Source organism: Schistocerca piceifrons, chromosome 1, assembly GCF_021461385.2.
Source record: "Schistocerca piceifrons isolate TAMUIC-IGC-003096 chromosome 1, iqSchPice1.1, whole genome shotgun sequence".
In the NCBI taxonomy this organism is placed as follows: Eukaryota; Metazoa; Arthropoda; class Insecta; order Orthoptera; family Acrididae; genus Schistocerca; species Schistocerca piceifrons.
The window spans coordinates 1,057,722,292-1,057,736,875 of NC_060138.1; the positions used below are offsets into that span (position 1 = coordinate 1,057,722,292).

At 42.0% G+C, this 14,584-nt stretch overlaps 1 protein-coding gene across 1 annotated transcript in view; it reads left to right on the forward strand.

The window, feature by feature from the left end:
- LOC124800189 overlaps window positions 1–11,228 on the forward strand; it is a 48,675-nt gene extending 37,447 nt beyond the window's left edge. The window contains exons 2-3 of the mRNA XM_047262976.1: window positions 426–644; window positions 9,534–11,228. Of these exons, the coding sequence (XP_047118932.1) occupies window positions 426–644; window positions 9,534–9,698 (384 nt within the window). The 3' untranslated portion in view covers window positions 9,699–11,228. The remainder of the gene's footprint in view (window positions 1–425; window positions 645–9,533) is intronic.
- The last annotated feature ends 3,356 nt before the right edge of the window (window positions 11,229–14,584 follow it).

Here is a 14,584-nt window from a genome sequence, read left to right on the forward strand (position 1 = left end):
GTATCTCTGATATCAAGCTTATATTTCACCGTTAGGTGTTTGTGCTGGAAAAGAACATTTGAGTTTTGATACAGTTTGGCCTAATTATGTGTTTATGCTTTCGTTCTTCCAGTCTGGCTAAGTAGATTCTGGACCTTTGTTGTATCCTATTTGTTCGGTTTCCTGTGGTCCAGTACTCCGTTTCGTCTGCGTAGAGGGCTATTAACCACACTATGGCATATCGGTTGTGTATAGCGTGTATAGGGCCGAAGAAATGATACCTCCCTGAAGTCGTCCTGCTTCTGGAGCGAAATAGTCGGCAGTTTTGTTCCCCACATGCACTCTGTACGGCCTCTCTGTTTGCTGTTCGTCTGCCAGCGTTTGACTAAAACACCAGTACAGTGGTTAGGAGTTTGAGCTGAACCGGCGTGCTTGCCCTGTTGCAGCCGGAGGCAGCCCCCAGCTGGACGATCGGCCTGCTGTACGCGCCGCTGTTGCTGGCGGCCATGGCGGTGCTGGCGCTGATCGTGACGCTGCACCTGATGTACAAGCCGTGGCTGCTCGACTCCCACTACCGCCACTACACGTTCTACATCGCCAGCGCCGTCACCGTGGCCGCCTTCCTCGTGTGCTGCTGCATCGCCTTCTGCACCCGGCGAAAGCAGGTAACACAGCCTTCCCCTACTCTGCTCTGTTCAAACCGTGACCTGATTAATTCTATGAAAATAACTCAGATATCTGAAGATCTCGGTGGTAAAGAGTGGTACACGACCTTTTGGTGGTGTCGAGAAATCGCGCAGTGAATCGTCAAATTATCATAAATAACATACTGCATGTGCATCCAATGTGATTTTTTTATACAGACATGGGCATTGTTTTCACATACACTCATGCTCATAAATTAAGGATAACTGCATAATGTGGTACCACACAACGTGGTACTACACAAAACTGGCGATAATAGCGTAGGCACATAGGGAACACACACGACACAGATCTCTAAGTCCACGGTATTGGTGATAAGTTGAGAAAACAGTCCCGAAACACATGTGCTACAAAACGCCAGTTTCCTGCGCATGTACCCTGACATCAATAAGGGATATGATCACCACGCACATGTACACAGGCCGCACAACGGGTTGGCATACTCTGTATCAGGTGGTCGAGCATCTGCTGGGGTATTGCCTCCCATTCTTGCACCAGTGCCTATCAGAGCTCCTGAAGTGTCCTAGGGGTTTGAAGACGTGCAGCGATACGTCGACCGAGAGCATCCCAGACGTGCTCGATGGGGTTGAGGTCTGGAGAACAGGCAGGCTACTCCATTCGCCTGATATCTTCTGTTTCAAGGTACTCCTCCGCGATGACAGCTTGGTGGGTCCGTGCGCTATCATCCGCCAGGAGGAAGGTGGGACTCACTGCACCCCTGAAAAGGCAGACATACTGGTGAAAAAGATGTCCCGATACACCTGACCTGTTACAGTTCCTCTGTCAAAGACATGCAGGGGTGTACGTGCACCAATCATAATACCGCCCCACACCATCAAACCACGACCTCAAAACAGGTCCCTTTCGAGGACATTAAGGGGTTGGTATCTGGTGCCTGGTTCACGCCAGATGAAAACCGGCGATAATCTCTGTTCAGGCTATACCTGGACTCGTCCGTGAACGTAACCTGGGACTACTGTTGCAATGATCATGTACTGTGTTCATGACACCAGGCTTTACGGGCTGTCCTGTGACCAGGGGTCAGTGGAATGCACCTTGCAGGTCTCCGGGCGAATAAACCATGTCTGTTCAGTCGTCTGTAAGACTGTGTGTCTGGAGACAACTGTTGCAGTGGCTGCGGCAAGGCCCCGAGCAAGGCTACCTGCAGTACTCCGTGACCGTCTGCGGGCACTGATGGTGAGATATCGGTCTTCTTGTGGTGTTGTACACTGTGGACGTTCCGTACTGTAGCGCCTGGACGCGTTTCCTGTCTGCTGCAATCGTTGCCATAATCTTGAGATCACAGTTTGTGGCACATGGAGGGCCCGTGGTACGACCTGCTGTGTTTGACCAGCCTCCAATCGCCCTAGTATTCTACTCCTCATAACGTCATCAATATGTGTTCCTTGAGCCATTTTCAACATACAGTCACCATTAGCACGTCTCTAAACGTCTGCACACTTACTCGCTGCACCGTACTCTGACACGCACCAACACACCTCGGCTTTTGTTGACTGCTGCCAGCGCCACCATGCGACTATCGCAGGTTAAATGCACCGCATGGTCATACCCCAAGGTGATTTACCCCCGTAAACCGCCCACCAGATCCTTGTTTCACCATGTATCAGCATTATCCTAAATTTATGAGCATGAGTCTACCGCAATGGCATATTTTTATAGTGGTAAATTCCATCCACAATTCTACTCCTACAATTTTGTCAGTGGCTATTGAACATTGTTTACTTACAAGTCTAGTGCACTTAACACCTGTTTCCATAGATTTTCTACTTTACTTTCTGGCCGAGTTAACGGAATATTACTGAGAAACCTTTCCAAACTTTAAAGTGTTCGTTTTACAGATAACTCTTTTTGACAGTAAACAACTTTGTAGGTGCACATTTTGCATATCATTGCTTTTCAGCTGCCAGAAATTCCTGAATATGAGACGCTTGACTTCTTCACTTACAAGCTCGTAAAAAATTTTAGAGCATTGGTGTGGAGGGCCTACATGTTTTAATACAGCACCTCCTCGCCCCCTTGTCCCTATAGGTTGAAACTTCCCCTTTTTAAAATTGTACCTGACTGTGCTTAAACTGACACACAATATTTTGTTAGCGCAACGCAATCTGACTTTCAAAATTCCCTACAAAAGAATGGCCCTGACTAACATTAAACTATACCTTTCACAAATCACTTACCTCACAAAAATCTTCGCTGCTCAAGCTACTGCAATACAGCGAGCGCCACTACTGCCAGCTAAATAAAAGATTCAAACTATGGAAGGCACTAACTACTGATAGGGATAGTTAGCAAATGAAAGATATTAATAGAGAACAAACAATATATTTACCTTGATATCATCATATATAAATATAGCAGTTCATGACAAATTTCAAAACTCCGCCATCTCTCTCCCCACATCCACCACTGCTGGCAGCTCACCTCCAACTGCGCAACGCTACGCGCTGTTCACAGCCAGCTGCCTAACACTACAATGGCGAGTATTACAACAATGCAAAGCAGCCACAGACTGCACACAGCACAGCCAGTGATTTTCATACAGAGGTGGCGTTACCAATAAAAAAACCTAAACAGCCTACTTACATAGCCCCCATGCTCCCCACAAAAAATTTTACAAATTGGATTGGGCAGTGGCCAATACAGATTTGCAAAAATTTTTCATAGTTGCAATAACAAAGAAATCAAATGCACACACTTATTGATACAATGTTGGTCAAAAGCTCAAATTTTCTCACAGTCCATAAAGACAGTCCTGATCGTTCATTACGGTAAAATAGTAGTGTTTTTCTCAAAGTCTGAGCAGTAGAAGAAAATGCACACAGAAGTAGTGGATTTCCATGCAGTCTTGATGTCAAAATGTGTCTTGACTCATTTGAGAAAACGGTGAGGACGCAAAACCTGAATCTACAGTATTTGCAAAATTGTGTCCTGTCATTTCGGATTCCTGAGGCGAGCTGTTGCCGACCGATCGATCGATAATGCTTCCCTCTTCACTAATTGTTTCACTGTCCACGCCATTGTTTGCCGCCCGCTCCATTTCCCTATGCACAATTACCAAATTACTACTTTGAACATCAGTTAATTCATTACTCGGTGGCGCTAACACACTGCTTTCATTTTCACTGTCATTTCTCAGTTTACTTTGGAGCCTAGTATTACGTTTTTCACACGCCATTATTGTCACAGTATTTCACACGACAACACAGAAAAACACAATTTGAAGATCAAAAATAAGAGAACACATTAACATAGCACTGAAAATAATATCTAGTTAATTGCAGCTGCGAAATACTTGGTGCAAATCTACATGCATGCCACAACTGTTTTACAGTACAACAATGAAAGTCTGCAACTACAATGGAGATTTTCTCTACAATTACACGCTAGCAATAAACAAAATCTACACTAATTACACAAACTACAACAAAAAATCAGAAGATTCCAGTGAGGTATCCTGGCAGGGTCGCTATATGAAACTTCCCCTTTTTAAAATTGTACCTGACTGTGCTTAAACTGACACACAATATTTTGTTAGCGCAACGCAATCTGACTTTCAAAATTCCCTACAAAAGAATGACCCTGACTAACATTAAACTATACCTTTCACAAATCACTTACCTCACAAAAATCTTTGCTGCTCAAGCTACTGCAATACAGCGAGCGCCACTACTGCCAGCTAAATAAAAGATTCAAACTATGGAAGGCACTAACTACTGATAGGGATAGTTAGCAAATGAAAGATATTAATAGAGAACAAACAATGTATTTACCTTGATATCATCATATATAAATATAGCAGTTCATGACAAATTTCAAAACTCCGCCATCTCTCTCCCCACATCCACCACTGCTGGTGGCTCACCTCCAACTGCGCAACGCTACGCGCTGTTCACAGCCAGCTGCCTAACACTACAATGGCGAGTATTACAACAATGCAAAGCAGCCACAGACTGCGCACAGCACAGCCAGTGATTTTCATACAGAGGTGGCGTTACCAATAAAAAAACCTAAACAGCCTACTTACAAGGTTTTATGTTCCTTTCCCTCATTTCTCTTTTTCCTCGTTTGTTCCTGAATACCTCCATGTTTTACCTTCTCCCGAGCTTTCTGTCTGCTCCGCTGATCATTTGCTTCAGCTGTATCTGCTTGTAGAATGTCAAGACCTGATGCATCCTCAGAAGGATGCATTTTTGTGTTGTTCCTGTGAACCTATGAAATTTCAGATTTACAAGCTTTCTATCTTCCACACAAAAGTAAAATACACTGTCAGACAAGAAGAAAAAACGATGTAGCACGAAGAAATTCTCGAGAAGGGACGGAAATTGGTAGATGCGTTGTAGAACATGTACAGACAAAACAGTGATTACAATTTCAGAAAACTTGGATGATTTATTCAAGAGAAAGAGCTTTACAAATTGAGTATATCAGTAATACATAGGCCCACCTCTGGGCCTTGTGGAAGCATTTATTAATCTCAAAATTGATAGAGCTGTTGGACGTCCTCCTGACGGATGTCATGCCAAATTCTATCCAATTGGCACGTTAGGTCGTCAAAACTCCGGGATGGTAGGAGCATCCTGCCCGTAAAGCTCCAGACGATCATAGTTGGTCAAAGATCTGGCGATCTGCTGGACAAGGTAGGATTTGGCAAACATGAAGATAAGTACTACAAAACGCTTTCCGTGCTTCGGTGGGCATTATCTTGCTGAAATGTAAGCCCAGAACGGGGCGTAGAATATCGTCAACTTACCACTGTCCCGTAAGAGTGCAGCGGATGACAACCAAATGGATCCTGTTATATAAAGAAATGGCACCCCAGAACATCAAAATGGTTCAAATGGCTCTAAGCATCATGGGATTTAACATCTGAGGTCATCAGTCCCCTAGACTTAGAACTACTTAAACCTAACTAACCGAAGGACATCACACACATCCATGCCCGAGGCAGGATTCGAGCCTGCGACTGTAGCAGCAGCGCAGTTCCGGCCTGAAGCGCCTAGAACCGCTCGGCCACAGCGGCCGGCCCAGAACATCACTCCTGGTTGTCAGGCCTTATGGTGGGGGACAATAAGGTTGGTCTGGGGCGTCGCCAGACACGTCTTCGGCCTGGAATCTCGTTGACTGTAGCGGAATTCTCTCCAGCGATGAGTCTCGCTGTCTGGAACCGCGCGACCGCTACGGTCGCAGGTTCGAGTCCTGCCTCGGGCATGCTTGTGTGTGATGTCCTTAGGTGGGCAGTGAAAATGATACATGGTGTTGACCCACAATCGTCCTGCAGATGCTTCTCAGGGAGTTAGGAATTTTAACCTCGCCTTCACAATATGTACATTTCTTAATGCAATTCTTCACAAATCTAGAACAGAATTAGAGAATATTGATATCCATTTATCCACTACTAGAGGAAAAAAGGTTCATATTATTGTTTCCCGAAGCTGTCGGTAGGTCAGAACCGTGTTCAATACGCAACCAGAAAAGTCTTTGATAATTTGCCCTACAACATAGAATGCCTGCCAGATAGCAAACTAAATTTTAAATTTAGTATCAAATCGTTTCTCTTGGATAACTCCTTCTTTTGTATGGAAAGACTTAATAATAAATCTGGTAGCATATGCAACTAAATAAATGAAGTGTGTCACTAGCTACGTGGAAACTATTAAAGGCTGATATCTTCTGTCTTATTAAACTTAAATCAATTAGTAACATATTTATGGTCAACAATTTTCAAAAATCAAGTGGTTCGCATGTAGCCTCTAGCGACTCGTAGCAGATAATTTTGATAAAAATCGTGTAACTGATCTATGGAACATGTAAGTAACTCGATGAAGACGACTCTGAAAATCACTTACAGTATTTTCAACTCTATTATCACAGTAAATGCAGTACGCAGAAGAACTTTATCTTTTATGGTAATAGTGGTGGTAGTGCAACAGGTAAGCCAAGGCCCATTTGATAAAAGAAACGATATTTTGATAACCACGGACGTGTACGCCCTACCACTTTATTTCCTTTTTATTTCGCTTTTGTGTAGAGTTTGCTAATTAATTAACAAATTGGAAAGATTGACTTGCTTTGAGACCGACGAGGAATCGAGGAACTGTGTAGAATAACTGTCCAGTGCACTATACGAAGAAATGTAGAAAATAATTATTATTTTATTACACGTTCATATTACAGTAGTTTATACAATTGTGTAACGGACGACAGGTATCCACAAATGCGCTTCGAATATAAGAGTAAATTGATTTCGTCCACGTTACTTGTTAAAAAATGGCTATAGATAAATAACCGCGCACCAAAGTGGTATCAAACCTCACATACTTGGCTTTCGTTGGCAAAACTCTTAGCATCCAGCCTGGAACTACCACTAACCTTGTGGCTAAGCCACTCCTTATATCTTTTACTGCAAGGGTGCTACCCAAGCAAAGTATTCAGGAGATGGTGCTAGTACAATGACACATTGACTTGTATCATGATACCTAGACAGCTCAGTTAGGTCAATACTGTTACTCGTCCAGCTAACCTAGACAGCTCAGTTAGGTCAATACTGTTACTCGTCCAGCTACGGAACACCTTTTCTCAAATAGCCCACGAGCAACAAAAGTTTTAGGAACCGCGTGAAGCATGAGCTGAAGTCGCCCCCTTCAGGGTTGAAACCGAATGCCATCTTGGTCACTGCAAAGGACCACAGTAATTTTAGACTCAGTGGCCTACAGAAGAGTTTGGACCCCTATATCTGATACTATACGACATTTTAAATTACCACCAGGAGCGTCTGTATTCACAAAGGAGTCTAAAAAGGGGGACTCCGTTGGCTACTGTATTGTTTCTTCTGATCATGTCTTCAAGATGCGGTTACCTCTTGAATCCTCTCTATGGGATACCAAAGTATACGGGATCTTAGGGGCAATGGAGCAGATAAGATTTGTTGCGACTGCTAAATGTCTTTTCTGTTCCGACTCGCCGAGTGTCCTTAATTGTCTACGACACTTGTAACCCATCCTTGTGCCCAACAGATAAAACAGTCCAAAATATCCAGAACACCCTTCTCTACCTCAAAAAAGGCTAAGTAAGGAGGTGTTTATCTGCGGGGTTCCAGGGCACGTGGGTGTCAATGGCAGATGTAGCACGCAAGGAAGCATCGCGCGACAGTCAGGAAATTCAGTGTGCTATCCCCCAACATGCTATCTCTTCATTGTTGAAGTACAGTCAAGCATCTGTGGAAGAATTGTGGTTGGAGGTGACAGACAACAAGCTTCGCTTAGTAAAATCAACAGCTCAACCACAGTGTACCTTCTACCAGTCACATATGTGACATGCGGTCCTTCTCACTCGTATTCACATAGGACACAGTACCGTGACGCATAGCTTCTTGGTCCAGCGAGAGGACCCTCAGATGTGTAATTCTTGTGCCGTAGAGATCGCAGTGCCACCACGTTTTAGTAGACTGTCTTTTACATAAAGGCAAGAGGATAAATTTGTCCTCAGTTTTAACCAACAAAGACACGAGTATGGCACGACTCCAAGGTTCTGTGAAACAGACTTGTTTCCTGAAATTTCAGGGAGAAGTTTTTAACGTGTAACTGATCGGCCAACCACGAAGCCATATGTAATTCTGTTAGCTTTTCTTACTTTATTTGTGTTTTAGTTGACAAATTTACAACATCTGATCACATTTATACTACAACAGAGGGCGTGACATAGTATGGTTGTGAGGGTGACAGTGCATTAAAATGGGAGAGAATGAGTAAATTTTTTTTAAATATACTCTTATTTGTTTCATAACATTTTAGACTTTTTAAACACACTGATTTCTACTAATTTTCGTAGGGGCGCTGAGAACCTCACCACTGAACACTCATAAATCACACACACATGCAGCCGCATGCATGAGGTACAGTCAAGTTACACGTTCAGTTATATTGTCGAACCGTCAATATACTGACCGTCTTATGTCAGCTAGAAATATTCACGAGCAGTATTGGTAACTCTCAAACTATTCTCAGTATTATCAATACATACTGAACTTATGAGGTCGGATATTGATAGTTTGACAATATTCTCCATTAAGTTGTAACAGAGCTTCACAAACCAGCTACATGGCGTTTTTTGTGTTTGTTGATATTACACAACAAGCACAAAAGCATTCCTATGACCTGCCTGTCGCCAGAAACTTCGAGGTTTCTCCTAAACTCTTGTCGTTAACGACTCATCTCTCATCAACATAATTTTGTTCTCTGTTTTATTACGTATCAGCATCAATAATTTGTTGTAGGATGCAGGACTTATCCGAAAAGAGTTTACGAAATCTTTCAGGGACGTAATTCTGATTTCATTTAGTACGTTAACGTGCGACAAGTCGCTCCTCTTTTTTCCGCTAGTTACTGACCAGGTTCCTCTTTTTAGTTATTTTCTGTTGTTACAGTTAAAGTGTTGCACCACACAATTTCTTTTCAGTGTTCGAAATCACCTTGCCAATTGACAGTTTATTGACGGTATACGGGTAACCTCGATATATTAAAGGTCTCACAGACTGGCACTGTCAAGTGTTGAACCTGTGCAGGCCCTTTTAGAAACTCTGATCTGACATAAAACACTCTTACCATTGAGAATTTACAAGGTGATGCATAGCATGTCATTAATTCTCTGTTGCTCCATCGAATTCTGCTAACCCTGCACTCCGACTAATCACACAATAACAGAAGGAAATCAATTTTACTTGTTCCACCCTCAGAATTACTTCACCAGCTCATGTCCTGCTGCCAGCATGGGGTAGTATCCTCTTGAAGCGAGCTCTTTGGGATACTGAATTTCTTTTCTGACTGTTGCAGATGTACGCACGTCTTGGCTACGTGACTGCGCGCACGCGGCTGCTGGACGGGAAGACGTACCTGCCACTCTACGTGGACGTGGAGGCTCCTCCGGCCAAGACTAGCACGCTTCCGGTCAAGTTCGTCGCGCCTCCAGAGAACACAGCCAAACCTTCAGCGGGCTGAGCGCCGACGAGAGCGCCGCCTGTCCGCTGCTCCCAGAAGCAGCGCCCTTTTGTCACGTGACGTCAGAACTGCACCCAGCGGGACTTCCCCGCGGTCGCATCTTCCGAGCCCACGTCTGCGCCGCGACCTGTGTGCACTCTGAAGTCGCCGCACTTGCTCGTGAGCTACACGGATCTCTGCACTCCGCCAGAACAGAGGTGTTCAGCGTGCTACAGATTTCCATCAAACTTTGAGGAGCATAATGAAGAAACAATAAAAAATTCTACAGTTCACAGAAAATCGAGAATAACAATATGGCCCACTGACAATAAGGACAGCAAAATTTCCACAGTAAAGAAGTATATTGTTGGTGATTTGATGAAACGTAGCTCAAGGAACGAGGAAGGAGAAGATGTCAAAACCATTCTGTCTTTGTAGCACTTTGGTTCATCTAGTATGTCAACAATGAAACAGTGATTGTTCAATCAATAAATTTTTGCAGAACTACTCAACCTCCAAAGTATGAGTGACAGAGAAGCCAGATGGAGTATCTGTGCTCATATTTTGTACATAACGAAATGTACTGGATAACCAATGTTGGACATGATAAAGGACATACTCATTATTTTTGAAGATGATAGTAGTAAAAAAAGCAGCGATGGAAAACAACATGAATAGAACTGTACCTGAGAAAGTTATCAAACACTGATATTATTTTGTTATAAAAAAACCAAAGTAGTTAACAAGACACAATTCAAAATTCTACATCGAACTGGATTACTGCGTCAGCCAACTTAAAATCTGGGCACAGCGTAAAACAATGACTCAATAGCGATGCGCCTCAGTAGTATCGTTTTTTCCCTCTTTCACCAGGATTCACTGAATATGTTTTTTCGAAGAGTTCAATACCTATCCGAGACGAATTCCGTATTGAGCTGGAGAGGTGAAGTGGCTTTGTTTCTTAAAATGAGTACCTTATATTAAACGCATTGGTTGTTAATGCTAGTCAGTAGTTGTAACGGTAACAACAACCTCTCAGTATTTCAAATAGCGTTTAGCAGAAGAAAATAGTTGAAGATGAGAATGGTGCGTTAGAAACGGAAAGACTTATGTTTCATGTCAGTCAAGCTTGTGCTTTCAGCATCAATATAACTCTGTAACGTTACTCCTAGAACTTCCCATACTATACCTGCCTCTTGAAAATCAAATTAAATATCAAGAATGCTGTCTGGTTTCTCTGTAATCCTTTTTGCCCCACATTACATCAATTTTACACAACGTTTACAGGGAAATTCCAAGGAATATGTCTGAATATACATGGTGAAGCAAAAGCTTGTACAACAGTTCTGACATTTTTCGTATTCTGATAGTAATTTAGTCTATAAGTGTAGATTTCTGTATTATCTTTAAAATGAAATATACTTAAAAATGTGCTACTGGTTACCTATACCCACATATTTGTCTCTTCTATTGTTTAACGGAGACTATTATTTGAACCAGTTCAACATATTATTCAAAAAAAATATTTCCATCATGTGATGTGGATGTTGTACATAGATAAAATTCCTTACTGAGTCATTTGTCTTATATATTCTTCTCCTAAATTTATATACGAGAAAATAACTATTACGTGCGTTCTGTATTTAATTCCAGTGTTTGCAGAAATTAACGCTTACCACATTTGTATAAATGTGTGAATAAATAAAGTTTATGAACATATGAAACTGTTTTATACCTTACTTTTACGCTTTGTATGCTTCGTTCCCAACAGAAAAATTTAAGAAAGAACCCCGCTTCTAATTGCAGATGCTTACTGTCGGGTAAAAATCGTAGAGGGAGACCAAGAGATGAATACACCAAGCAGATTAAGAAGGATGTAGGTTGCAGTAGGTACAGGGAGATGCAGAAGCTTGCACAGGATAGAGTAGCATCGAGAGCTGCATCAAACCAGTCTCAGGACTGAAGACCACAACAACAACAAACTGTCAGTTATGTCCAGGTGCTTCGTCTTCGTGTCGAGAGACGAATCCAAAAGTACACTTCATGAAATGTAAGCTGTAAACCGTTTATAAGTGTTTTTGTACAATGGCAGAAAACATATCGCTAAACCTTGGGAAATATATTCGTGGTGTCCACCTGCACAGTCATTTTGTTTATGAATTCCCTTGATCGAAAATACTTTACTTCACCCAAAATGGTTTCGGCAAGATGTTGTAACAACAAATACCCAAACCATCATTCTACGAGGCTCTAGGCATGATACAGAATAGGAACGAAAATTATCTCTCCCTCTCTCTTACACAGACACAGACAGACAGACAGACACACACACACACACACACACACACACACACACACAGCAACTATCTCGTTCTCTCTCCCTCCGCCCTGTATTTCATACTCTCCAGTTAATATATCTTTTCCTTCATTGATCACTTTTTCTCCCTCTCTCTGCTATGACTAGTTTCCTAACACTCGAAGGCAATTTTTATCGTTGATAGTTGGCGAATTACGACACCGACTTCGTTTTTCTTTTTTTTTATGGAACTATGAACTTTGTTCTGTGGCGTTTGAAAGAAGCTTATAATATTAAATAGTTTAACAACATTATCAAACACTCTATAACAGTCCCTACTTTGTTAGACCAAGTTTAAGACATTTTCTAAACACATAAAAATCACATTAATATTGAAATTGCAGAAACAAGCATTTTAACAATGCTAAAAGATCAATTATCTATATTTTGTTAATTAGGCTCGAGATTTAATTCCTACCATTTACAGATGATGAGAACGAATTATATTATTCTTTTATCCAAACATTTTCCATGTATTAATTTTCTGGATCTGATTTTGATTGTTTATGGTACAAAGGGTATTGTAACTACTATTGTTTGGTATTGCTATTATTCTTCTAAAAGCCTTTTTCCTATTATCGAAAAGAAATTGAATTTAATTATAGCTGGAGATATAAGAGTACTTATCTAGTAATACGTAATGCAGGGCTAGTAACCATAAGCCTGGAATGTTACAATCTGAAACATGGTTCTCTGATTGCATTGATTTTTCACATACATTCCTCGTCTAACAAATGCATGAACACACGGAGAAAACTGCCAAACTTAAGAAGATTTACGATTACTGTACGCTTCCTGTCCGCCTCCGTGGCTCGGTGGTCTGCATAGATGGCTCCCATGAGGAGGAACTGGGTTCGATTACCAATACCGCACGGACTTTTCCTTGGCGGGAGGACTGGTACGGTGCATCCAGCCTTGTGATGCCAACTAAGGAGCTACGTGACTGAGAAACAGTGGCTCCATGGTAGGAAAGTCGGTAAAACGGCCCGCAGAGAGGTGTACTCACCACATGCCCCTTCACACCACATCTGCATGACGCCTCGGTGGCCGGTCGACATCCACTGGTCCTTCAAGGACTGCACGAGGAGCTCGTGCACTTCATGCTCTTCTCTTAACTAGTCCGACTCAGCATAACACCATGTAGAGTACGTGGATATGCCGTCATGAAACCACTTTATTTGTTTCACTTAAACTAGTTTCAGCGAGGTTTTCCCCACATCACTACTTCTGAAAACATGGAAAATGCAGAAATAAACACGCGCAAATTACGCCTATTTTTTATTTTATTTGTCATTAATTATTTACCGTAGTATATGACACCTTCCCTCCCATGTTACCTAATTGTTACAAAATGTGACATAACTCGGGGTACATAAAATGCTCATAGAGAAATAAAAACAAAATTTCCATTGTTTTAGTTCCAAAACAACAAACTAAAAATTCAGTTCTAATAGCAAAGTTATTCACTTCCAACAGACATGCCATGATAACCATTTTTCTTCAGCTTCTATACAATAGCGTCCTACTCTCTCATTCCTTTCTATCGTAGTTCACTATTGCCATACGTCTAAAGTATTCTAAGGTAAGTAGCCTCTTTTTGTCTCCAAAAGTGTGAAGTTCATCGGAAATTTAGGATTTAAATACAAATACGGTTACTTTCTCAGTTGTTTACAGAAAAGCTATTGAGAATGGTTGTTTATTTCTGCATTTTCCATGTTTTCAGAAGTAGTGATGTGGGGAAAACCTCGCTGAAACTAGTTTAAGTGAAACAAATGAAGTGGTATCATGACGGCATATCCACGTACTCTACATGGTGTTATGCTGAGTCGGACTAGTTAAGAGAAGAGTATGAAGTGCACGAGCTCCTCGTGCAGTCCTTGAAGGACCAGTGGATGTCGACCGGCCACCGAGGCGTCATGCAGGTGTGGTGTGAAGGGGCATGTGGTGAGTACACCTCTCTGCGGGCCGTTTTACCGACGTTCCTACCATGGAGCCACTGTTTCTCAGTCACGTAGCTCCTTAATTGGCATCACAAGGCTGGATGCACCGTACCAGTCCTCCCGCCAAGGAAAAGTCCGTGCGGTATCGGTAATCGAACCCAGTTCCTCCTCATGGGAGCCATCTATGCAGACCACCGAGCCACGGAGGCGGACAGGAAGCGTACAGTAATCGTAAATCTTCTTAAGTTTGGCAGTTTTCTCCGTGTGTTCATACATTTGTTAGACGAGGAATGTATGTGAAAAATCAATGCAATCAGAGAACCATGTTTCAGATTGTAACATTCCAGGCTTATGGTTACTAGCCCTGCATTACGTATTACTAGATAAGTACTCTTATATCTCCAGCTATAATTAAATTCAATTTCTTTTCGATAATAGGAAAAAGGCTTTTAGAAGAATAATAGCAATACCAAACAATAGTAGTTACAATACCCTTTGTACCATAAACAATCAAAATCAGATCCAGAAAATTAATACATGAAAAACGTATACATGAAAAATGTATAAGCTTCTTTCAAACGCCACAGAACAAAGTGCATAGTTCCATAAAA